The 25,092-nt window shown below is 36.1% G+C and overlaps 1 protein-coding gene across 11 annotated transcripts in view; it reads right to left on the bottom strand.

The window, feature by feature from the left end:
* The window catches only part of ABCC9 (ATP binding cassette subfamily C member 9), a 143,393-nt gene extending 118,645 nt beyond the window's left edge, over window positions 1-24,748 (bottom strand). For 5 of the 11 annotated variants that reach the window (XM_082419587.1, XM_082419596.1, XM_082419591.1 and 2 more), the window contains exons 1-9: window positions 23,759-24,510; window positions 23,290-23,404; window positions 20,763-20,823; window positions 19,257-19,418; window positions 16,574-16,715; window positions 11,608-11,729; window positions 4,222-4,388; window positions 2,637-2,879; window positions 566-760 (exon numbers count right to left, since the gene is read on the bottom strand). In XM_082419587.1, the coding sequence (XP_082275713.1) occupies window positions 566-760; window positions 2,637-2,879; window positions 4,222-4,388; window positions 11,608-11,729; window positions 16,574-16,715; window positions 19,257-19,398 (1,011 nt within the window). In that variant the 5' untranslated portion in view covers window positions 19,399-19,418; window positions 20,763-20,823; window positions 23,290-23,404; window positions 23,759-24,510. Of the gene's footprint in view, window positions 1-565; window positions 761-2,636; window positions 2,880-4,221; window positions 4,389-11,607; window positions 11,730-16,573; window positions 16,716-19,256; window positions 19,419-20,762; window positions 20,824-23,289; window positions 23,405-23,754; window positions 24,511-24,535 lie in introns of those variants that run through there. The other 6 variants (XM_082419588.1, XM_082419594.1, XM_082419589.1 and 3 more) reach the window with 4 other exon arrangements.
* Between the last annotated feature and the right edge of the window lie 344 nt (window positions 24,749-25,092).

Here is a 25,092-nt window from a genome sequence, read left to right as displayed (position 1 = left end):
AACAGGAAATATAAGATATAAATTTATAACAGCAAATAATTTATACTATATAGTCCCCAACAGTAACATAATATCTAATAAAAGTATAATGTGACTTGCCCTGATCATTGTGAAACAGGGTGATGGCTTTTACTATATAGGAAAAGATAAAAGTACATACTAAAAATCACATTGCCAATATCATTGGTCATAGGCCTCTAAAAAAGTGACCCAGCCACCCTCATGTACTCATGCATGAAAATTCTTTACAGAATTGCTATAAAGATCTAATAAAATAATCAATATGAAATATCTGAGCATCGTTTCCAGCACACAGTAAACGCTTATTAAATGTTTATAGCCTCTGAATCTGAGAAATAATTTTGTTGGCCACATCCATTCACTGAATACATACACTCATGTTTTTCTCTACAAGGAAAACTATTGTTTTCTTTCTTTTAAAAAGCATTCAATTCTCTGCAAATAAGCCTGATTGAACTGCTCATAAAACTGCATTTTAAAAAAGTAGCAATTATAAAGAAATTTGCCAATAATATGTTTCCTTTCAAAAGCACCACAAACTTACTCCTGTTGTGTTATTTGTCCCATTCTGGGTTTCATTCACACGTTGAACTATTCCAGAAATACAGAGAGGTCCAGCAAAACCCAGTAAGTCAGCAAGATAACGAAATGTGCTACTAAGTAGAATTGGTCTCCCAAAAGCTGTGTACATTGCTAGCCATATAGATGGAGTCCGATTTGGATGATCGGCCACTTTTTTCTGAAAGAAAAAAAGAAAACTTGATGAACCATAATAAAACAATAGAGCGGCAATTAATCTTAGGAACTATGGAAATCTCTTCCAATATTTCTGATATTTTAAAAGATTAAAAATAAATGTTACTGAATCCCTTTCAATACAGTACATATAGTCTGGTATCCTTGCATCCTTTGTAAACAATAACTACTGAATGTGTTTTAATGAAATAGAGAGAATGAAGAGTAACCAGACCAGTTTTTCAAACATTTTGTATCATTTTTAGTTGTCAAAAGGTGACCCCAAATTCTTAAGACCAAACTAATTTTAATTCCCTTTGATTTAGAAAATGAATAAATCTGTCATGAATATTACCAAATAACACTGTATGGAAAAGAAAATAGTAAAGTACAAAGGTCCAGGTTATTGACAGTCTAGTTAAGATTTCTGAAGTCACCAGATTACAAGAGATTCACCTATCAAGTTACAAGCTAAACAAAAGAGATCATCCAGCTTCAAATTGTTTCTTCTCCAGGTATTTCCCATCTCCATAAACGGGGGTCAATAATTTTTTAAAAGTTACGTTAGACTTGTGTTTCCTAGTTATTCCTTAAAGAAATGCAGAATGAAGAATGGCATATTTGCTTAAGCCAACTCATGGCTTCACACTTCTACAATCATGTGTTGAAAAGATTTTAAGACCTGAACAATCATAATTACATCTTGGAGAGGAAGTAGATAGAGTTTCTTCATCGTGGCAAAGAAGCTAACTCAATGCATTACAGTTCAATCGTGTTTCATATTCAACTCCCTGTGAGATGAATAATTCAGTTATTTTTTAAAGTTTATTGATAAAAGACATTAACACACCAAGTTCAACGACCCTGTATTATAAAGAGCACTCAGAAAATTTAAGCTATGCTTAGGCTATAGCGTTCATCTTTACTTTAGAAAAGACGTTTTTAAAATATTATGCAATACTTTTCCCAGAGGTGAAACCAGAGAGATGACTCAGGTTCGTTTGTAGTAATCATTTCCTGCAATATTAATTTCATAACACACATTTTTGACACAAAACAGAGGTCATTTTCATCATTTACCATAAATGCTTTGTTGATCTTGATTTAGAACAGCCAAAAACTCTTTAATTGATCCATCATACCCAATTCCCTTCCAATGTTGGTGTATATACTCCTATTTTTAATTACAATAATATCTGTAGGTGACAGCAATATAAAATACATCTACCACGGTGGCTATCGCACAGAACTACTCAAAATGATAACAAGACAAATTGAAACTATCCAAAGATTCTGATATTTAAATTTTTAAAAGCAATTATAAATACCCAAAGAAAGTACAAGAAGAAACCAATTTTGCCAGACATATAGGATGATACACGGAGTAGGTAGATGATGCCCCTTTATTTAATTTAGTTCCCCAATTTTGAAATACAGAATCCAAATTTTAATTAATAATTAATTTCAGGGTTTTAGTTTCTCAAAAGTTATTCATGGATATTTTCCCTTTAAATAACAAAATTATTGACAAGCTACTTGAAAAAAGACAATAAAAACTCCATGAATTATTAATATAGGGTGACAAGGATTAGACATACACAATTACTGAACTTAATTCTTACTTTCCATTTGGTCCTAGAGAAAAGACAGTCTTCTCTCTGTCCCTCCTCATGTAGTGACTGGGCAACTAACACACCATATTTCATAGGCTCTTCTGGTATATTCTCAGCAGTCCAGTTAACATGACTCAAAACTACTGGGAAAGACAGATCGAGAAAATCTGCTCTTCCTTAACTGTAGGTATTATTTAAGCTTAGTGCCTTTAGATTAATAGGCCCATTCTCTACAATCACGGACATGAAAAACAGATACTCACTTACCTTTTGTTCTTCATACGCATCTTTCAAACAAACATAATTTGTTACCGCCCTCATTGCTATTGGTAATTTTCCAATCGCCTTCAGATCAATAGGCTTTTTATGAGCGGATATGATGAGCGTGTTCATCCACCAGTAGGTCGCTTTTGACAGTAAATTCACGAACGGCTGAAGAAATCTCACACCCAGATCCTGGAGGTCTTCAGGAGGCTTCACTTTCTGAGGATTCATGAAGAACACATATCTCTGTGGCAAGAAAAATTCCACAGGATAACAACCTAATTCTTTTTCCACATATTACAAATAAAATTTTGGGCTTCCCTGGTGGCGCAGTGGTTGAGAATCTGCCTGCCAATGCAGGGGACACAGGTTCGAGCCCTGGTCTGGGAAAATCCCACATGCCGTGGAGCAGCTGGGCCCGTGAGCCACAATTGCTGAGCCTGCGCGTCTGGAGCTTGTGCTCCGCAACAAGAGAGGCCGCGCTAGTGAGAGGCCCGCGCACCGTGATGAAGAGTGGCCCCCGCTCGCCGCAACTAGAGAAAGCCCTCGCACAGAAACGAAGACCCAACACAGCCAAAAATAAATAAATAAATAATAAAATTTTAACCTTTTCTACATTTTCATTTCATGAGGCCAAAATTTATATTTTCATACTTCTTTCCATCCCTTTCTGAAATATTCTTTTGAGGAAAAAAAAATTCCCGTTCGTTGTGACTAGATTCTAATTAAATTCCAGAATTTCACACTTAATACACTGGGGCCAATGCTAAAAATCAATTACCCCTTTAAAAGAGAGTTATCGCTAAAAATCAATCTTTCCTGATATCCTTTCACGATATTTCATGATACTTAGTGGTAGATTCAACTAAATGAATATTTTTACATCACGCAGATTGCTTAAATGTGTTATCAACACCACTGTTGAGTCACTCTGTTAATTTGTGTTCTGGCTGATGTTCGCTGTTTCCACTATCCATTGCAACATGTATCATGTCATTCACAGCAAACTCAGAGTGCTGTGATGGAAAATGAACATTGAAAAATCAGTCACTAGTATGTCACACTATATAACGGGCAGCGTTATGTGGCGGGAAGTACAATAGGTTTGTAATCACAGACCAGGTATGAGACTTGACCATGTTACTTTGGCTATAAAGCTAGAGTTATGTCTACAGAAGTTTCTTCATCAATGAAATGAGCAAACTGGATTAGGTTATCTTCTTTTCCATTCAAAATTTCTGCGAATACACTAGTTTGATTAAGCCAGGTTTGCTTTGGACCAATCATGGATGATGGAACTACCTGATGAAAACAGTTTCATTGATAATATAGACTAAGCGTAATGTCTGGCACATCATAGGCACTCGACCAATATTTATGAATGAATACAGTAAATAGATTCCAGGGTCATATTGAGATTTCGGGAACATTAATGGTCTGAAACTTAGTAATTAGTTCAATTTTATATTTATACACGTAGATGATATTCCACTGTTTATCCTCTTAAATACTGATTCTTAACTGACAATGATCTTTAATATTCGGGTCTTGAACTCCAGTAACTATACAAAAATCACTAGATACCTACTCTGACGCGAATGACATTGATCTCCACGGCCATCAGGAGTCCATTCAAAATGACCATTATGCCTGTGATGCAGAAACGCAGGTCTGATACTCCCCAACCAGACTGCCAGTATTTGACCAACTTTATGGTTTTCGTGATAAAGGCCATTACCCAATACAGGAATAAGGCTGGAAAAATAAAAAGTAAAAAGAAAAGATACAATCTTTCACTGCTATTTTTTAAAGCTTCACTGAAATTTCAATATAAATACAATGTTGACAAAGACAATTTAAGATATTCTATTTCCAGATAATTTTATTTGTTAAGAAAACAACAGATATGCTTTAGTGCACTTTTGGAGTTTTGAATTGCAAGTATGATAATGACTTTAAAATATTAGTGCTTCCACTCTGATTATGTGGGATAGATGTGCAGATATAAGGAGACATGTAAATAAGGACAGACTATACTCTACAGAACTTAACGTGTAATTAATTCTATAGACTTTAAAGTTGATTTTATCTTTTGATCTTGTTTTTTAAGAAGCCCTGATTACATGAAGAGTTAACAAACTGTTATCTGTGTAACCTATCCATTAGTAAGTATGTTGCAATTTCCAGGGGTGTTATCCTGGAATTATTATGGAATCTATGTAGCAATGTAATAGGGTTTCTGCTTTACTGATCAGAATTCAGGTAGTAAGTGACTCTTCTCACTCAAATGGTTTAAAACACCACAGGCATCCACAGTACACAGAGAAGAACACTGATTCTACAGAGCAAATGAGACCACAAGTAGGTCAGAAAAGTAGGGATCTATATCATCTCATAACCACAGCCAGCATTTTGCAGAAATATGAGATGAAAGCACAAACTTTCCTAGAAATCTGTTGTCAAGTATCCAGTATACTTTGAACTTTGAATAAATCTCAGTACAAATGAATATGAGATGAGGAAGAAGAAATCTAAAATACACATAAGACAATCCCGCTTGGACAACACTTATCAAAACCAGAAAGTTTAAGGGTGATCACAACTTCCTTAGAGAAAAATAACTGAACATTGGCATAGAAACTTATATCTTTTTTTTTAGCTTAAAATACAGGGATTGTCAGAATGGATTTAGAACAAATAAGCGGACCAAATTATGTGCTATCTAAAGAGATTCACCTTTAATATAAAGAAAGAGTAGATTGAAAATAAGTGGGTGGAAAAAGCTATACAATGAAAACAAGAAGCATTAGAAACTCGGAGTGGTTATATTAGTATCAGATAAAATAGACCTCAAGACAGAGTATTATCAGAAAATTTTTAAACTTTTAATAATGATAAATGTGTCATTTTTCATAAAGACAATAAAAAGTACACATATGCCTAATGAAGATTTAGAAAGTCTGAACATTATCAACCACCTTGAACTACTTTATAAGATTGATATTTAATATTATAAAAATACACCACCTCTTCAAAATCTATATTATTGTTAAATTCACATGGTACTAGTACACACTATATACTCAGAAAACAAGAAGCAATAAATTGAAAATAATGGAAATCATATACAGAATGTTCTCTGATCACGATGAAGTTAAATTAAAAATCAAGAACAATAAGCATATTGACTTTTCGATTGCTGTTTAGCAAATTATGATAGGTTCAGAAATTTAAAACAACACACATTTATTATCTCACAGTTTCTGTGAATCAAAGGTCCTGGTGTGGGTCAACTGGGTTCTCTGCTTCAGGTTCTCATGAGGCTGCAATCCAGATGTGGACTAGGGCTACAGTCTCAACAGATTTGGTATCTTCATCTTTGCCAAACCTTATTGGCTGGAAGCAAGTCACAGGTCCACTCATACTCAAGTCACTCAAGGTCCACTCACACTCAAGTCACAGGTCCACTCACACTCAAAGTATACAGAGTGTGAACACTAGGCAGAGATAATGGAGGTAACCTTTGGGTTTTTCCACACACTAAGATATCTAGACATCTCCAAATATTTGGAAATTAAACAATATGCAAGAGGGAGGAGATATGGGGATATATGTATATGTATAGCCGATTCACTTTGTTATAAAGCAGAAACTAACACACCATTGTAAAGCAATTATACTCCAATAAAGTTGTTAAAAAATACATTTCTAATTAACCACGTTAAAAAAGAAATCACTAGGGAAATTAGAAAATATTTCAACTAAGTTATAAGGAAAATACTACAGATTAAAAAATTAAGAACTGCAACTAAAATACTTAGAGGAAAATTTGTGGCTTTAGATATTTACTTTAGAAAAAATTAGGTCCAAAATCAATGACCTAAGTTTCCACATTAAAAGCTAAGGAAATAACAATGAACAAAATAAAAAGATGAGAGATAACTGTGAAAGGCAATACAATAGAAAATGAATAACTGAGAAAATGAACAAATCCAACAAGGTTGATTTTTTTGAAAAGATCAAGAAAACTGAAAAGTCCCCAGCTAGACTGATCAGGAAAACAACACAGATTTACCAATTTTAGGAATAAAAGAAGAGTTATCTCTACGTACCCTATGTACTTAAAAAGTATGATCAGGGAATATCTTGAACAACTTTTATGACAATAAATCAAAAAACTTAGATGAAATAGAAATTTTCTCTATATGTGGAATCTAAAAGGAAAAGATACAAATGAACTTATTTACAAAACAGAAACAGACTCATAGACTTAGAGAATGAACTTATGGTTACCGGGGGGAAGGATGAGGGGGAGGGATAGTTAGGGAGTTTGGGATTGACATGTACACAGTGCTATATTTAAAATGGATAACCAACAAGGACCTACTGTAAAGCACAGGGAACTCTGCTCAATATTATCTAACAACCTAAATGGGAAAAGAACTTGAAAAAGAATAGATACATGTATATGTATAACTGAATCACTTTGCTGTACACCTGAACTATCAACTATCACAACACTGTTAATCAACTATACTCCAATATAAAATAAAAAGTTAAGGAAATAAAGATAACTTCCCTTGAATCTAAAAAAAAAAGTAAAATAAAAATAAGCTTATGTAATTTCAAAAAAACAAAGGAAATTTTCTCAAAAACTATAAATGCCAAAACTGCCATAAGAAGAAACAGATACTCTGAAGAGTCTATAATAAAGAAATAAATTTATAATTTAAAATCCCTCCTTAGTTAAAACTCCAGGCCCAGATGATTTCACTGGTGAATTCTACTGAACATTTAAGGAAGAAATGAAATTAATCTCACACAATGTCCTTCAGAAAACAGAGAAATAGAGAACATTTTCCAATTCATCTGTGTATCCCAGCATATAAAAGCCTGACAAAGCTATTGTGAGAAAAAAAAAAAACAAAACCCAGACCAATATCCCTCACAATAAATGTAAAAAACCCTAACAAACTCTAGCAATATGTAGCATGGATAACGAATGATGACAATGTATGGCTTAGCCCGTATGCTCGGTTACTTTATCATTTGAAAACCCAATCAGTGTACATCAGCAGAAACAACAGAAATATAATTGCTACAACTGATGCAGAAAAAAAGTCTTTCAATAAAATTCAACATTTATCATGACTAAAAAAAAGAAACCCTTGAGAAAGCAAAGCTTTGCATAGAAAAAAAACTTACTTGATAAGGTCTTATATAAAAAGCCTATAATCAATATTATAATTAAGTATGAAAGATTATTTTCCCCTAAAATCAGGAGCTAGGTAAGGATTTCACTCTCACCATGTCTATTCTGCATCTTACTGGAGGTTCTACGTAGTGCAATATAGCAAGAAAAAGAAAAAAAAAAAAAAAGCATAAAGTTTGAAAAGAAACAAGTATAACTGTCTCTACTTTCAGATGGTATGTTTGTTTATATAGAAAATCCCAAAAAACTTACAGAGCAATAATTAAAAGTGATGAGTGAATTTCCAAGGTAGCAAGATCAAAAAATATAATATAAAAAACCCATTGTATGTTACACACTGGCAGAAACAATTGGAAAATAAAATTTTAAATACACTTCCATTTATAACAGCAGTGGTAAAACAAAAAAGCTAATAATAATTTTAACAAGACATGAAAGATCTCTACATCTCTATAAAATATTTCTACAGGAAATGAAAGGAGACCTAAAAAAGTAAAGAATGGATTGTGAGACTCAACATGTTTAAGATGTCAGTTCTCCCCCAAATTGTTCTGTACATTCAGTGCGATCCCTATCATAAGCCCCCCAAGGAATTTTTTTTTAAAGTAGGAACTGACGACCTGATTCTAACCCGTATATGGTAATAAAAAAGAACTAAAATATCCAAAACAGTCTTGGGAGAAAAACAAAGAAAACAAGCTGTATGATCGTAATACATGACTTCAAGACCTCCAAAGCTACAGTAATCAAGACAGAATAGTGATGGCATAAAAATCCATGAATGCATCAAAGGAATGGAAAATATAGAGCCAAGAAATAGATCATACTTAAAGTCATTTGCTTTCATTTTTTCAAAGGTCCCAAAGCAATCCAATGAGAAACGGAAAGTCTATTCCACAAATGGTGCTCAAACACAGCTATACATTTGGAAAAAAAGAGAACCTTGACACCAACCTCATATACCATACACACAACTAATTTTAAATGGATCACAGTCCTAAAAATAAAAACTGAAAGTATAAAGCTTCTTAAAAAACCCAGGAGAATATGAGGGAAACATATTTTGAGGGAAGGCAAAGATTTAAGACAAAGAGAGCAATATACATGAAAAAATAATAAGTTATACTACATTAAAATTAAAATCTGTTCATCAAAAGACCCTGTTAAGTAAATGAGTTTGCAAGCCACAGACTGGGAGGGAAATATTCTCAAAACATGTGTCTGATGACATGCTAGTGTCTAGTATATACAAAATACTCCTACAACTCAATAATAAAAATGCAGTCCAATAAAAAGTGGGCAGGAGATATGAATATGCACTTCACAAAAATAACAAATGGCCAATAAACTCATCAAAAGTGTTCAACATCATTAGTCATCAGGGAAATGCAAATTAAAACCACAATGTGTTCTTAGTACACACCCACCAGCATGGCTAAATTAGAAAATCAAGATCACCAAACGGATGTGAAACAACTGGAATTCCCACACACTGTTAGCGAGCATGTAAAATAAACCACTTTGAGAAAAAATCTGGTGGTTTCTTACAAATATAAACATTTATGTACCTACCCTGTGACCCAGCGATTTCATTCCTAGATATTTACCCAAGAGAAATAAAAACATACATTCACAAAAAACTTGTACATGCATGTTTATAGCAGCTTTGTTTCATGATAGCCAAAATCCAGAGACAGTCCAGGGGTCTACTGACAAGAAAATGGAAAAACTGTGTTGTATTTACACAGTGGAATACAACCCAACAATCACAAGAACAAAATACTGATTGATACTACATGATGGATGACCCTTCAAAAGTCATGCTGAGAGAAAGAAGTCTACACAGGAGAGTTTACACTGTATGATTCAATTTATGTGAAGTTCTAGAACAGGCAACTCTAATCCATGGTGAGAAAAAAATCGGTTAGATGTGCCTCTGCAGAGATGAAAATGAGGATTGATTAGTAAGGGGCACAAGAAAATTTTCACGGATGATTACGGTGTTCTAGATCATGATAGGGTTATACAGGTGTATGCATTTAACAAATTAAGATTTCTGTACTTTGGTATGTAAATTTCATCTCACAAAAAGAACTGCAAACAAATATTTAACTTTAGCTAATAATATGCATGCTGAAATAATCAGGGAGTGACGAATAGCAATGCCTGCGACTTACTTAAAAATGCATCAAAAAATTAAGATGAATTGATGGATGAATAGGGGAGTGGAAGGATGTAGATATTTGGTAAAATAAATAGAAGAAAATGTACACTGAAGAATCTAGGTGGTAGAAAAATAAGTATTCATCTAATGCTTTCAACTTTCTGTATGTTTGGTGATGTTCATAACATAATGCTGGGACAAAATTACTAGTTCTGGGTTCTTAAAATGTGTGATTCTTCTAGGTCCAAATATTTCTCTCCTAAAATAAGGAGAAAGTTAGACTAGCTTTTAACTCTATAAGTCCTTCCAGAAATATGATCAAATTGTGCCCTCTGTCTTGTATCTACATAAAAATTTAGAGCCGGATTCTGACTGCATTTCCTTCAAAATATTATTAAATTGCACATTTCCTTTCTAATTACATCTTATAACTCTTATATCCGCATCAGTTTTTCAGAAACTTAATGTCAAGAGTATTGAATTCCCAATGTTATATATATTTTTGCTGTTGCCTTTTTTGGGCACCTACATAATAATATCCGTAATAATATCTGCCTACAATTTTGTACCAAACAGCTTTCTATTAAGATAATTCTGACTTGGACAAGCCTTTTAAATTAATATTGAACTCTGACTACTTGTTTTTATTTGATTACCTTTGCTGAATCATATAATGTGACGCAACACAGAATTAAATAATCAGCACTTATCACTTATTCATTTCAAATTTTAATGTCCTCTGGATAAACAAATATAATAATATTTGTGTGGTTTAATCATTCCTTTTCCTAACTGCTATATTCAGTAGTCAATGTCATTTGCATCAAATAACAATCAAACGAAATCCATGAACCTTAGAAAACTGTAAACATTTATTCACACAAAAACATACAACTCTGCCTACCACTTTAGAGGACACACAGGCCCCTACAGCCCATGCATAATCCATGTTCTGTATCTTCACCTCAGCTTTCTATATGAAAGTGTACACCAAGGAATGCAAGGATGGATCACAGTATTACATGTAACTATTTGGGATGAGTTCTTTATTTCAGCATAAAGCAAAAAATAAAATTAGGAAAACTTTAGACAGTCTCTGATTTCCACAGGACAAGAAGGCAAGAGAGGCTTATAAAAAGTAATGTTAGGCAGGATGTAGATGTGAGGGGCTATGGTTTGGGGGCAGCTGCTTCTCAGGAGAGTATAGTTTTCAGCATGCAATGAACCACTCCACTGCAGAGAGGCCCCCGATGCCTCCACAGCAATTCTAGGAAGAGTGTGACATGCCCACGGCATCCATGAAAGACTTGGATCTTCAGAAAATGCCTCAGGCCTCCAAACCAGAGGCAGAAACATGCAGAACTAGCTGGGGTGACTTGCTCATCAGATGTCCTGAGGGGATAGAGTTTTCACAGCCTATAATAACTCAACTTACTTCATCTCCACATTTAATGGGAGACTAAAGGAGAATTAATTATTATGGTTTTCTCATGCCTTCCAATCCCTACCCTCGCTGAGAGCATTTACTATGAGGAAAAAGAAAAACAAATAGCTCTTTGGGGAAAAAACAACAATTACAACACTTGGATCATACTTACCTAAAAGTAATTTAGGAAAATTTGATGTTTCAATATTATGATAATATACTATTGATGTTGTAGTGGCAACAAATCCCATCACGGCCGGCATGAAGAGGTGGAGATGCCGAGACTCTCGCCGTCTACAGAGAGCAGGACAGTATCAGTGTCTACAGCTGATGGTTCCAGAGAGCATCACATTTTGTTTCCAACTTTGTCATTAAAACGTTCTCTTAGCAATATTTAAAATACAAAATGAGGTATTTTATATACAGAATGCTACAAGAACATACAAGGAAGATTACATTGGGAGACATAATTCTGCTGAAAAGACTTACCCTCACATGGAGGGTTGGGTAACTACAGCTAAACAAGATGTTACAATGCTTACAACAAAAGCAAATGTATAACAATTCGTATATTGAAGGGCAGAACTGCTGAAATAATTTAACACCTGAAGCAAGGAAAAACAATCAGCTGAATATGAACTCTACTGTATGTTAAAGTACATTTATTCTTTTGATAGTTTTCCCAAACTTTATGGCCTTCAGTGACTTCTCCATTTTCATTAATTCATTCAACACATATGTGTTTGCTGGTCCAGACACTATTAGATTGTGGGATGCAACAGTGAACAAGACAAGATATAGTGTCTGTGGTCACAAAGTCTAGAGTCTATTGAGAAGAACAATAGGAAATAGGGAATTATAACACAGGTGAAGGGACTGGGAACGCATGCAAGGCTAGTGCCTGAGACAGAGAAAGCCTTGAGAAAGAAGTGACTTCTAAACTGAAACCTTAAGAAGAGGAATTGCTCCTCAGAGGAAGGAGAGGAAGACTGCTCCAGGCAGAGGGTCTAGATACGTCCAAGGGTACCACTACAAGCAATTCAGTGTGACTGCAAGGACATGAGACTTCATTCTGAGGGCAATAAAGAGCTTCAGGTGGATTGCAAATATGCCAGGACAGATGTGCATGGTAGACAGCCCTCAAGTCCATTTGTATTAATAATGCCATACAGTTAAACATTTACATTTTCTCAAATTATTGAAATATATTGGTACACAAACGGTATAGAGAAGGAAGTAAATAGTTCAAGAGTGAAGGAAAGAGGAAGATTTGGGAAGGTCGTTTCAGAAAAGGTATAGTTGACAATGAGAACTGAAATATAAAAAGGAAGCCACTAGTCAGGAAAGTGGTGGAAGAGCACTTAAAAAACAGGGAACAGAATGTGCAAAATTCCAAGTAGTTTAATGTTCTTTAAATAGTAAGTTTGAGATCAGTTTTATTATGAAAGGCATTGTATGCCATGGTAAGGAGCTAAAATCTAATCTTTCAGAAAACAGAAATACTTTAACAGGACAGTGGTAGAATAAGATTAGGGTATTAGAGACAGATCAATCTGGTAGTAGTGTGGATGATGGAGTTGGTAGGTACTGTGTGTGTCTGAGGTGAGGGGAGAGACACAGAAGAAGGAAAGTAGTTAGTAAACTATGGGGAGAGGCCAGGTGAGAGATGATGAAAGCCTGAGTTGAGCTTTGGCAGCAGTAACATGAAAGAGATAATACAGTCTTTTGACAGTCCTTTTCTTCCTCCTCTTTGGACCACAGTAAGCCTTAGAGTAGTCACTTCTGGAGCAGGGTAACTTAGAGGTTAGAGTGATGAGACCTTTACTTGGAGAAGTAATTTGCATGTATGAGTTAGGAAGGTGTTTTGCAGGTATGTTACAGGCTTACTTTAAACCATTTAACTTATGCTCCAAAGTAACTGTAATTTAATGTTGGTAGAACAGCAAATTATGAATAGCTTTAATTGTATGTTTAAAGTCATATGTTCACTTGGAAAAGACTGTCAAAATGAACAGGACTTAGCGTTAGGGTATGAGTGTGACGGTGATGGAGATGTAGAGAACAATTCCCAGGGTGCTTGGGCGGATGGCGATAAGATTTTAAGAGGAAGAGCCCATTGGAGAGAGGAATGTGTGGATTGTGAAGGTGTCTAATAAACATGCAAAAGAAGATGCCTAAAAGGCAAGTGTATGTGGAGATCTGGAACATAATCAGGGACATTTGGAGTTATTAATACAAAGAGGGTAATGAAAATGTGATAGTACTATGATAGCGTAAGAGCTGGCTTAAAAACCACCCACCTCCTCCCAGAAACAGTTCAAATAATCAAAGAGAAAAAGAAGGAAATAAATAGTTCATCGTTACGGAAATTAAGAAATGCTTCTAATACTCTTTAATTATTGAAGCAAAGAAAGAATCAAAAGGCCACTTAATATTTAGAAAATTAAAAAATGAGCACACTACCCATCAAGGCCTATGAAATGTGGTCAAAACCATACCCAGAAGAAAATTATAATCTTAAACATATTCAATAAGAAATTATTATAATAAATAAATTAAGTAGTCAATTCAAGAAGTTAGAAAAAGAATAACAAACAGTAAGGGAGGCAACAATAAAGGATTAATAAAGATAGCAGAAGCTACAGTAAGGGTCATATTTACTTTATTTCTTTATTAGGAATTTAATATGTTTCTTAACCATACTAGTATTTTTATTAAGATTTCTATCACATTGTAACTGCTCTACTTACAATGTAGTATAGTTTTTGAGTGTCCCAAAACCCTATTCTTTCCTTTAACCTCTATTATTTTTAGAGGAAGATTTGCAGACTTAAGTGTTTTGGTAGAAGCATAAATACCCCATTATAGCAGAAAATCTTTAGTCAGAAAGTTAGAGAGAAAACCAAAAACTATATAGCACAGAAAACAAAAGAACAATTTCAAAAAAAGAGAAAATGATAGAAATGAAAACCTAAGTGAAAACACAGTAATAGTGAAGATTTTAATTTACACTTTTCAAATTTGATGGATTAAATAATATAAAAATAATGAACATACAAGACTGTAGCAATCCAATGAGTAAACTCAATAAAATTTTGTCTCCTATAAAGAATATATATTATTTCTTAATACTCATTAATTACTTATAAAATGATGAAATATTTGACTATAATGAAGATGTTAATGTCCCAGAGGGTATTCATTTAATAAATTACATGCTCTAATAATAAACCAATCAAATCAGATTAAAGAGCAAACTGAAAATGATTCCTAGACCTAGGAGAGTATCTCCACCAGAATCACAAATTACTCAGATAGAAATAAAAAAGAGAATACTTCTTAGGAAAACCGGTGCAAAACAAGATGTTTCAAAAGAAAAATTAATAGCTTTAATATTTGTATTACTAAAAAAGAAAATCAAATATTCAATCAGGAAAGTCTGTGCATTGTTTCACTAATTATAATGGGCATTTGTGATATTTTAGGTAAAAAACAGTTCTTAAAATTTTGTTAAAAAAAAAAAAGAAAGAAGGAAGGAATGATCAGCAGTGTCAAATATAATAAGTATGTTAAAGAGGAAAAGATGTCCATGAAGCCATCATTAACGTTCTCTGGGATACTTGCAGAAGCAGTTTCCAGAATAGGACAAGGCATGAGAGAAAGCAAACAAAATCTTTGGGTTCAGAAGTAACTGGAAGATGTCTTTTGGAGAGTCCTGGATGAAAAGGGGAAGGAGAAGAGTCTGCAGCAAAAGAATGGGAGAGGGTAGCACAAGATCAAAGGTGTATTTCTGCTTGTTTTTAGCATGGGTCTCTTATATCACTACAGCTATAAAAAAAGGTTCCGTCATTAGCACATGTCCTCATTATTAGCTCAGCCTCTGTCCTAAGTCTCTGACTGAATCTACACATCAACCATGAGGCTGGAAAGGAGGACTCATCCTTGCCCACACGATGTCAAGCTTTTAGGACACATGGGACTTCCACTATATACAAGTACATAAAAACATGGAGAGTTAGACTATATGTTAAGGGAATAAAAAAATGAAGACTAGAATTGGATATGCTAATACAATATAATACAAAAATGCCCAAGAGTTGTAAGCAATTCTCAATAAGATAACAGCCAATAAGCTTCTAAATGCTTGGAGAGGCGACATATCTTAGGGTCTCTGATTTTACTTTTAATCAGAAACTAAGATGTGCACATATATGCAAAGAACTGTCATAAAACATTACAAAATAGATGGCTCCATGACAAAACTCTTGAAGTTTCATTCCTTGTTAACTGCGACAGAAAAACATAAAACTCAGGAGAGGTTCTTATTCGATAAGAGGAAAATGATTTTCAAAACTTTCTTTTTTAGACTTTAAAGACCTTTTCATATCAATTCTTCAATGAAAGATATACCATTTAGTGTAATTTCATAATCGAAATTTTCCTATTACTTGAGTTTATTTGCTGTTACTATGTGATAAAAATATTTCTCCCACATTATGTTCAAGTTCAGTAGAATTCATTACATTCTAACTGCCTAATACAAACTTCTTCTTTTATAAGAATGACAAAATTCCTTCAAAAATAGGGGTTTCATGACAAATCCTGAGTTTGAAATAGTCATGTGCTTTGCCTCAACTTGTAGCCGCATCCTCACTGGTTTTCAGACTCCTTTAATGCCTGCCTCATCTATCTTTGCTATTTTACAAAGTAAATTGAAATATCTGAGAACTGGGTATATATATTTATACATAAATATATAACCACTGGCGCTATATGTTAAAATAGACAATCCTTCCTGCTATTTATATCTATTTTGAAAGATAAGGTAAACGTCAAAGTGTTTAAAAAGAGAGAACTTTATGCCAGGGCTTTGTAGACAAAGGCGTGAAGAAACAGAAAGCACAGCAATGAACACAAGCCCCAGAGATCTGAACTTGTATTATCAGAGAAAGGATGCAGCACCACAAAAATACAGACAACATGCATGTTTATCGTATAAAGTGGGTGACAGCTTTGACGCCTAATAAGTTATAACCAAACAGTTAAGGCTGACTTGGTACGTTACACTCTCAACTACTATCCATAGCAACGTACCCACTAGGATTGCGTAATCCCATTAACTAAGTGGAGTCACTTACGAATCTGAAACGATGCCTTCTGCTATTTCACACACATGCACAAATAGGAGGGCAAACGTAAGAATCCATCTCAGGTTGTGTCCAGGAAAATGAAGCCATGTATTGTGATGAATTTGTACTTTTGAGCTTTGACTCCCCCACCCTGAAAAAGGTAATGAGATAAACAAAGGATCAATTAGAATCATGGAAATAATTTACATTGTGATATGCTGGGTGGCAGGGGGGTCCTGAAACCTTATTCCTTTCTAGGATAGCAATAGAAATCCTGGGCTATTTTCATTATGTTAAAAAAAAAAGAACAACTTCAATTAATTTTTCCAAGACTGCCTAGGTTAACACGTTAACATTTGTTGCCTTGCTCAGGAATAACCCAAACTCTGGTTATTTCATGCTCATTAAGCTCTTACTGACAGGTCTCTGATTCACTCAAAAGAAAAATAAATTAATGATATTAACAAAAGCAATTTGGAGTTTCAAATCTTTCAAAAGATGGGATCTGTGGGAGGATTGACCGGAAAAAAACCCCATACTTGGGGATGAAATATAGGACCCATTGGTTGAGTCAACTCTTAATCATATGCATATCATGCAAGAAAAATGATAACCTATGACTCGGCCAGCACTATTCAGCAGTGCTAGTGGTATTTTCTCAAAGAAAGCTAAAGCGTTGTTGATTGACAAGCTTTTAAGGAGGCTCAAGAACATTATAGGTTCACCCTTAGCTCCTCACTGAAGAAAAGAATTAGTTACCAGATTACGTTTTAGTAAAATTTTGATGGTTTCCCCTCAAAAACACAGAGTAATGTCAACTCATATATGAGGTGCTAAGAAAGGACCCCACTCTTGTCTCTTTTGTCACTGTTATTTTCTCAATTTTTTGACTATAGAGAAACCCCACATACTTCAAGAATGAACGGGGGTGTGTGCTAAAAGTACTGAAGGAAGAAATTTCTGTATTTCTGGACAAAAGGGACCCCTAAAGCATTCTTTGAAAAGAATACTGATTCATATCTTAGTTGCTCATTATTTGAAAATTAGTTACATTTCGCATATTCTACTAGAATTTATGCTGTAAACTCCTGCAGGCAAGCTCTGTCTTTTTTCGCAACATTGCCATTTTCCTTATACCTGACACTTCTTTGAGATTTATTTATGATTCTCACTAACTCAAGTAGCCAATGTTATGGATCAGTAGCCTGCATTTTTCTCCACCACTTCCCTTTGACAATGTTAATTCCAATTCCACTTGATTCAAATACCCTTTTGCCAGCCTCTGTGTTCCCTGCTAGAGATGCAAACAGGACTGTAATAATAATTGCTCTCAATAAGTTAACTGGATGTCAAAAAGGAATTATTAACTGTACAATTGCAATAAAAAACAATGTTCTACTTTTGGCCAAAGGGCATTCTTAATGTCCTACAAATGCCACCACACATACAACAAGAAGTCCTGGTCCCAATATATTTAATGTCTATGCATTTATTTGACATGAATAACTATGTACCAAGAGTTATGTTGGCATCCGCATAATATATGTCATATAACAGAAATCCTTTGGTCACTGTTAGAATGCTAGGTACATAGTAATCTCTCAATTAAGACTTGGTCAATGAAGAAATAAAAACTTACAAATTATTTTTAAACATTTCTTTAAAGCAGATCCTTAAATTATGCTTGCTTGCTTAAGAAAACAGTCTGATTGTTTTTTCATTTATTTTTATGAGCAAAATCATGCATGGGAATATTAAGCACCAAATTCAAAATAGTGGTTACCTCTTTTGAAAGGACAGTAACATAGGATGCAGGAAGAGTAAGAGGATCAGGAAATGGCATTCATACTTTTAGATTCCTTAAAGTGAGTGTGGTAAAGTCAATAAATGTTTATTACATTAACCTCTGTCATTTTTATATATGAAAAATATTTTATAATTTTAAAATGCTAAAAGGTCTATTTTGGTTGTTTTGGAAAAGTTATACAAATTATACATAATCGCCCTAAATAACTGTATTTTGTGTGGATATATATATGTAAACTGCAAAATAATAGGGAAAACTATATTTTTACCTTCTTCCTAAATAGTTTGCACATGTACTCTTTCTACCTGAAACACACCCTAGTTTTTACTTGCACGCTCTGTATCTTTCAAGTCCCCAAACATGTCACTCTATGCATTGTCCCCACCAGCCCCAAAGCGAGTTAGTTGCTCTGGCAGGCAAACGCCCAGGATAATTTGTTCCTGTATCTGTAAATGCGCTTACAAGGTGGTGTTGGCATTTCTCTTCACTTTCTGACACACTTGTTTCACTGGAAAATTCCTGTGAATATTCCAGGCAAGTACTGTGTTTTACCCATTTTTCATTCTCTTCACCTAGCACAAAGCAAGCACTCACCGAATACTTTTGATCTATCTCATATAATTCTCTTTCCCTCTTTTTAAAAAACTGCTGCTACTTGAAGTCCATTTCTAAGAAGGCATGTGACTTCTACTTTATCTATAGAATATCAGACGCCAAAAACATAAGTAATTGGAAAACGAAATACTTGCTTGTTCTTTTCCCACAGACTTACATGCTAGTTCTCATGCTGGAGAAATTACATCAACATTATACCAAATCTCAGTCATTAACAAGACTCTTCTTATAAACACTAGGTGATGAACTGTAGGACAGTAGGGTACTTACCAATAAACAATATTGGAAAAGTGATAAACAACAGGAAGACATGAGGGACCAGGTTGAGGGCATCCACAAAACAGGGATTTTGCAACACACCATCATAGATATTATATGAAGAAATATTGTTACCACAGAATGAAAGGCTCATTTCTTCTTATATAGTTTACTCTAAAAGGGAGAGAAAGGAGGAAAAGCCTCTTATTATGAAATTCCCCTTCATTAAATTATAGCCTTAAAGAGGTGTTATATCACAAAATTAACCCCCTTTACCTTTGCAGTTGAGGAAGTAGAAAACTCTATGCCAAAGTTATTCAAGATTTACTTATCTTTAAAGGCCTTATACCTTCCATAAGGTCCACTTTTCAATAGATATTTTTTCCAGATTAAAATATTCCATTTTAATTTGGAAAATACATAATAATTGATATCTACCAATAGTGGTAGCTCAAAGGAGTGTTTGTCTAAATAAATAATCAAAAACCAAAAATGGTTGTTTATCAAGAAAAAGGAGGGGGAAAATTGAAACTGACTGAAAAGTCAAAATGGTGTAATATCAAGTCCTTTCCCATGGTCATTCATTGAAAATGCTTTCACAAACAACTTCAGCTGGACACAATTTACTGCAACATTTCATTCATTGCAGGAAATAGTAATACAAAGAGACCAACGCGGAGGCAACCAGCATACAGCCTTTTTCTGAACAATAGAAAAATCAAGTGTTTAAGACTAATTAAATATAATTCAAGTGACAAATTAATGAAACTACTCAGGTCCCAGGGTCACAGCCTATTCTTACATGAAATGCACCCTACTCAAGTTTTGAAACAAAGGATGCCTTTTTATTGGAAAGCTCTATAGCATTAGAGGAGAAGTGGACAAGCTTAGAGAAGAAACAGAGGTCAAGATTACGCACGGTTTTCTTAGCCATTGTTGGGACTCTGGCTTCTACTCTGGATGAAATGGAGCCCCTGAGAGGGTGGAGGTCAGAGGAGTGACAAGCTCTGACTTACAACATTTTCAGTGAATTCTTACTGCTGTGCTGAAACATGGTCTAAGAGCCAGGGTCTATTTCATCAAATGTGAAATGCCAGCAAGAGTTTTACCATTCGGAAAACTTCTTTTATAATGTCTACTATTTATTTAGCACCTACTAAATTCTGGGAACTTTGCATACATTATTTAAGCCCTCAGAACAATGAAGCAATGTTTGTGGCGCTCTTCCTATTTTACAGAAGATGCTATTGATGTTCAGAGAGGTTCAATAACTTGCCAACCAGCAGAGTAGCCAGAATCCACATACACGTGTCTGACTATAAACTATCTTCATCCCACTCCATCACATAGCTTCCAACCTGTTTTTTTAAAGCAATCTCTTATCTATTCATATTAAAATAAGCAGCAGTTTAAGCTTTCAACCTCACTGGACTTTGTTTCTTTTCCACACTTATGTCACCTTGGATTCTGAGTTAGGTTATTCAAGCTTGGCAAAGGTTTAGATAACTAAAATAGTACCTTTTCTCTCTTCCCTTTCATTGATAATTGATTTACCAATGGTCACGAATCATATTTTTTCCTAGAAAAAAACAAAATGTGTTATACAGAAAAGACTGGCAACAGTAGGCAAACTATTGGAGAAATCAAAGTTTAAACAAAAATTTTATAAAACATATGAATAGAACAACTAGTTAGAAAGTCTGTGTATTAACAGTCTGTAAGTGGTCATATGGAATTCCTCTCATATTATTTCTGGTAACACTTTTTTTTCTTATGTTCTCTAGTCAAGACCTTTTTTCATCTTTTTAAAAAAAAATGTTACATTTTTTTAAAACTCAAGATGAGGTTATATACTTGCCAAATCCTTACCAACTGTTAAGGTTCTAAGCTAGATAAGGGAATTTTTAAAAGGACTTGAGATTTTTAAACTAGCAGTAAAATGGAAGTTCTGAGTTTATAATTGTATGTTAGATGTATTTCTGGTAAAAATGAAGAAAACAGAAACTGAAAAATCATAGCTTGTAATGGAATTTTTAAGACTACATCCTTTACTTAATAGAAGTGATACAAGGAAACTTTAAGTTCACTCTTAATTGAAAGACATGTATAAACTGTTTCCTAGAACAAACCGGAAAATAATTTTTACTTTAGCTAGTTTTATAATCTTATCAAAAGTTATAGTATTCCAATTGGCTACATTTATAAACCTTGATATTTCATCATGATCACTGAGCCAGATGCTAAAATATAATCTGAATTTGCAAAACATATATATACTTCATTAACGATAAGCACTGCCTGCCAGGTATTTAATCAATCCTGAAACCTACCAATTAAGTAACCTTTGGATACGTAACTGTGGAAAGAAAATATCAGAAAAGTACAACAACCTGAAAAAGTCAAAGAATATTTTTAGCCATGCTCTTGATGTCTGGGACTTTAGGCCATTAATCGATTAAGTGTAAAAACACTTCTTGATACTGACCATGCACTGGGCACTAGGAGTTCAGCACTGCACATAACAGAAACAGTCCCTGTGGTCTTAGGCTATATAAATCAGACTAGATTAATCCCAAACATTCTTGGTATAATGTAAAGGTTATGATCCAAAAGACAGGGAAATATACAATGACATAATGGCACTAAAGTGCATACTTCATACCGGTGAAGTAAAAACTTTAGAATGATGTTTTTCTACCATAATCTTAACCTCACATTTCCCCTTGGCTCCCAGCCTGTTCACTGTCTCTCTCTGCATCCCTCCTTTTGCTTTTTCTTCTGCCTCTTCCTCTATCCTTTTCCCCTTACCCTTCTCCTCCCCAACACCCAGGCTGTATGTGGCACATTCTAATAACCAGCCCTTACTACAACCCAACACGGACAAAAAGAGGGAAAAAGTAAACTTATTGCAGATCTGTTGACATTGTTTGTGTTCACCTGAGGCGTTTTATTCAATCAGGATTTTTCAACTAATTCTTAAATCTCCAATTGTCATTCAGGGTTTCCCTCCCAGAACCCAGGTTAAGTTGGGAATGCTTTGGAAAGGGTATAAATTGCTGCTCTTGCTGGATAAATGCTGTCACATGACACCTACAGCCCCACCCCTTCTGGAGCTGTCTAGTTCAGCCAACACTGACAGAGGCCCCAGCATCCAGGGGGAGGGAGAGGGAAGGAGGCCTGATAGGAAGATATGACATTTTTCTCCCCACAATCATAAACCCATAGAAAGATGTTCAACTGTTTATGATAGCTGATAGGGTTGGAGAATTTGCCAATGAACTTTAAAGACAGACACCAAAAGTGAAACTTCGATTCTAGGGATGGTCTGTAGAGTAGAAAACGTAAAACAAAAATACTCCTTGATGACCAAACTTATGATTTCATGGCAAGAATACTACCCTCAGTATTCTTATGCCTTGAAATGTATTGGGTGAAGTTCCACACCCTCAGGACTTATAACATTTGGATTCAGTTGATGAATATAAAGTAAATAAGTGAAAACTAGTGCTCTTTTCTGTTCACCCAGCAGACAGATGGAACAGCAATCCCAGAGAATTTAACATGCTGGAAACACCTGAAGAAAACATGCTAAATGCAATATAAAAAGCTTGCATTCTCACACACAATATAACTCATTCTTCAGTTATTCAGAGATTAACTAACTTATGTTGTGAGATACAAACACAACATTTTAAAGAACTTACTCAAGCCTTTATCATCATCTAGGGTATGTACAGGATCAGATCACTTAGGAAAACAAATGTAATTAAGTTATTTTTAGTTATTCAGTCCATGGTTCATAAAATACGAAGTAAAAGACATCTGTCTATCTATGTATGAATGACAGATCCAAGTAGGAAATCACAAGCAAAAAAGTCCCGACTTCTGATTTAGTGCCTGATCTGAAGCACCCATCGAAGTTCTACTGCATACCAAAGGCAACGTTGGAACAACTCAGCAGATAAGATTCCTTACACAGACACTCCAGTGATTCTTTTTTTTTTTTTTAATCCCACACTGGACAAATAAAGCAACAAATAAATACCTTGGGCAATCGCTTGACGCTGCTTCAAACCCCTACTGGTGCACTTGCACTACCTTCGAAACACCGGCTTCCTACACTGTCTTAAGTGTAAAATTCAAAGCAGGACGCAGAACTCCTATAAATCAAAGAGGAACACAAATTAAGCAGATGGAAAGTTACCTCGTGAACAAGACGGAAATGTCTGAGAGGGAAAAAAAAAAATGTAATAACTCCTTTCACTACATCCAGTTGGTTTAAGCAGGAGCCGACAAGAGTTTTCTAAGTAAAGCTGGAAACCTGATCTCCACGCCCTCTCTTCCCCGGCTGGGGCCCGGTCCCTTCATCCTAGAAATAGCGACGGCGACGGCGAAGCGCCGCGAGAGTGCGCGGGAGCCTTCTGGTGCCGAAAAGATTAGATCAAAATCGACAGCTGAGAGTTTTCTGTAAAATTCTGAAACGCTATTTATGTAGAAGACACGGACTCACTTACTCCGAAGGCAGCGTTTTCCTCCCCTGGCCGAAGCACTCCGGGCGCCGAGCGGATTATTTTTAGGGTGGTGGGAGATCAGCTGCTGCCTCCTATCGAGTTTCTCAATTGCACAAACTGCTCTGGGCTGAGGCGGACGCGGCGACTCCGAGGCAGGAAACTGGGAAGAAGCCCCGAGCGAACGCCGCGCCTGGGACTGGAGACCCTCCCCACCCCCGCTCGGCCCAGCTTCCCGCCGCGGAGCGGCAAACTTGGGGCGCGCGAGACAAGGATTTTACGAGTAATGTGCGTCTCCCCAATTCATTAGACGCCGAAACTTCACAATCTACGATTCCTTTACCCCAGAGTCGAGTTTCCCAACGTTAAAACACGCAAGGTCACTTGCACTTGTAACTTTTTTTTACCCCAGGCTCTGTATGCGCCCTTGTATTAACCACATAAAGAAGCGGATTTGGGGGTTTCACCATTTTCCCCCTGAGCGGACCGGGGAAAGGAAGGGCTCATTCCACACGGAGGAAACGGCTGCCAGGCTGTATCCTTGCGTGGGAATGTCTCGCTTGAGCAACGCAAGCTCAAGCCGAAAAATCGCCCCAGTGCCCCCGGAAACCTGGTGACTCCTCTGCACCAGTCGCCGCGCTCCCTAAGGACGACCTTTAACCCTTGCCCGCCGAAAGTGGGGCTTTGGCTTCCCATGGGTTTACAATCAGTTCCCCTCACGCTTGGTCCCGACCAGAGAAATCATAAAGTCTCAAGGAGATAACATGTTTAAAATACACTCACCCCACAGGAACTCCCCAACCCGGACGCAAGCCGTAAATTTTGTCCCGGGCAACCCTCTGTAATTAACACTGGTTTTTAGCAGGGGCCAGTCAACGTGAAATGACCATTGTTTTCGTCAACTGTCCTGATCTGAGAAAGGATGGTCAGCCCAGAAGGCTGGTGCCTCCGAGGCTCTGTGCGCGACCCCCGAGGAGCACCACTCCAGGCCCGCGGGCAGCCGGAGCTGGTCCCCAGACCCCAACCCCAAACCCCAAACCCCGGCGGCCGCTCCGACTCTGCGTCAGAGCCGCCCCTCGCCCTGCCAGCCCCGGGCTTTCCCCGCGGGCGCCTCCCTCTCGGAAGGACGCTGCTTTCCCGGGTGAGGCCCGGCCTCCTCGGCCAGCGACTGAAGCCGGGAGTCGCGGCCGCTAGGGGTCTGCGGGGCCTCGTGGGGCGACACCGGGAGGCTCCCGGAGACTCTGGGCCCGCGTACTTTGAAAACGTGGCTACTGCACCCTGGAGCTGTTTGCCGCGACGCAGGCGCAGGGAGAAAGCGCGCTTCCAGGATGGGGATCCCG

This window comes from Balaenoptera physalus (genome assembly GCF_965194825.1).
Source record: "Balaenoptera physalus genome assembly, chromosome: 13".
NCBI classification, from domain to species: domain Eukaryota; kingdom Metazoa; phylum Chordata; class Mammalia; order Artiodactyla; family Balaenopteridae; genus Balaenoptera; species Balaenoptera physalus.
The sequence above is the reverse complement of the archived record's forward strand: the minus strand, read 5'-3'. Positions and strand labels throughout refer to the sequence as shown.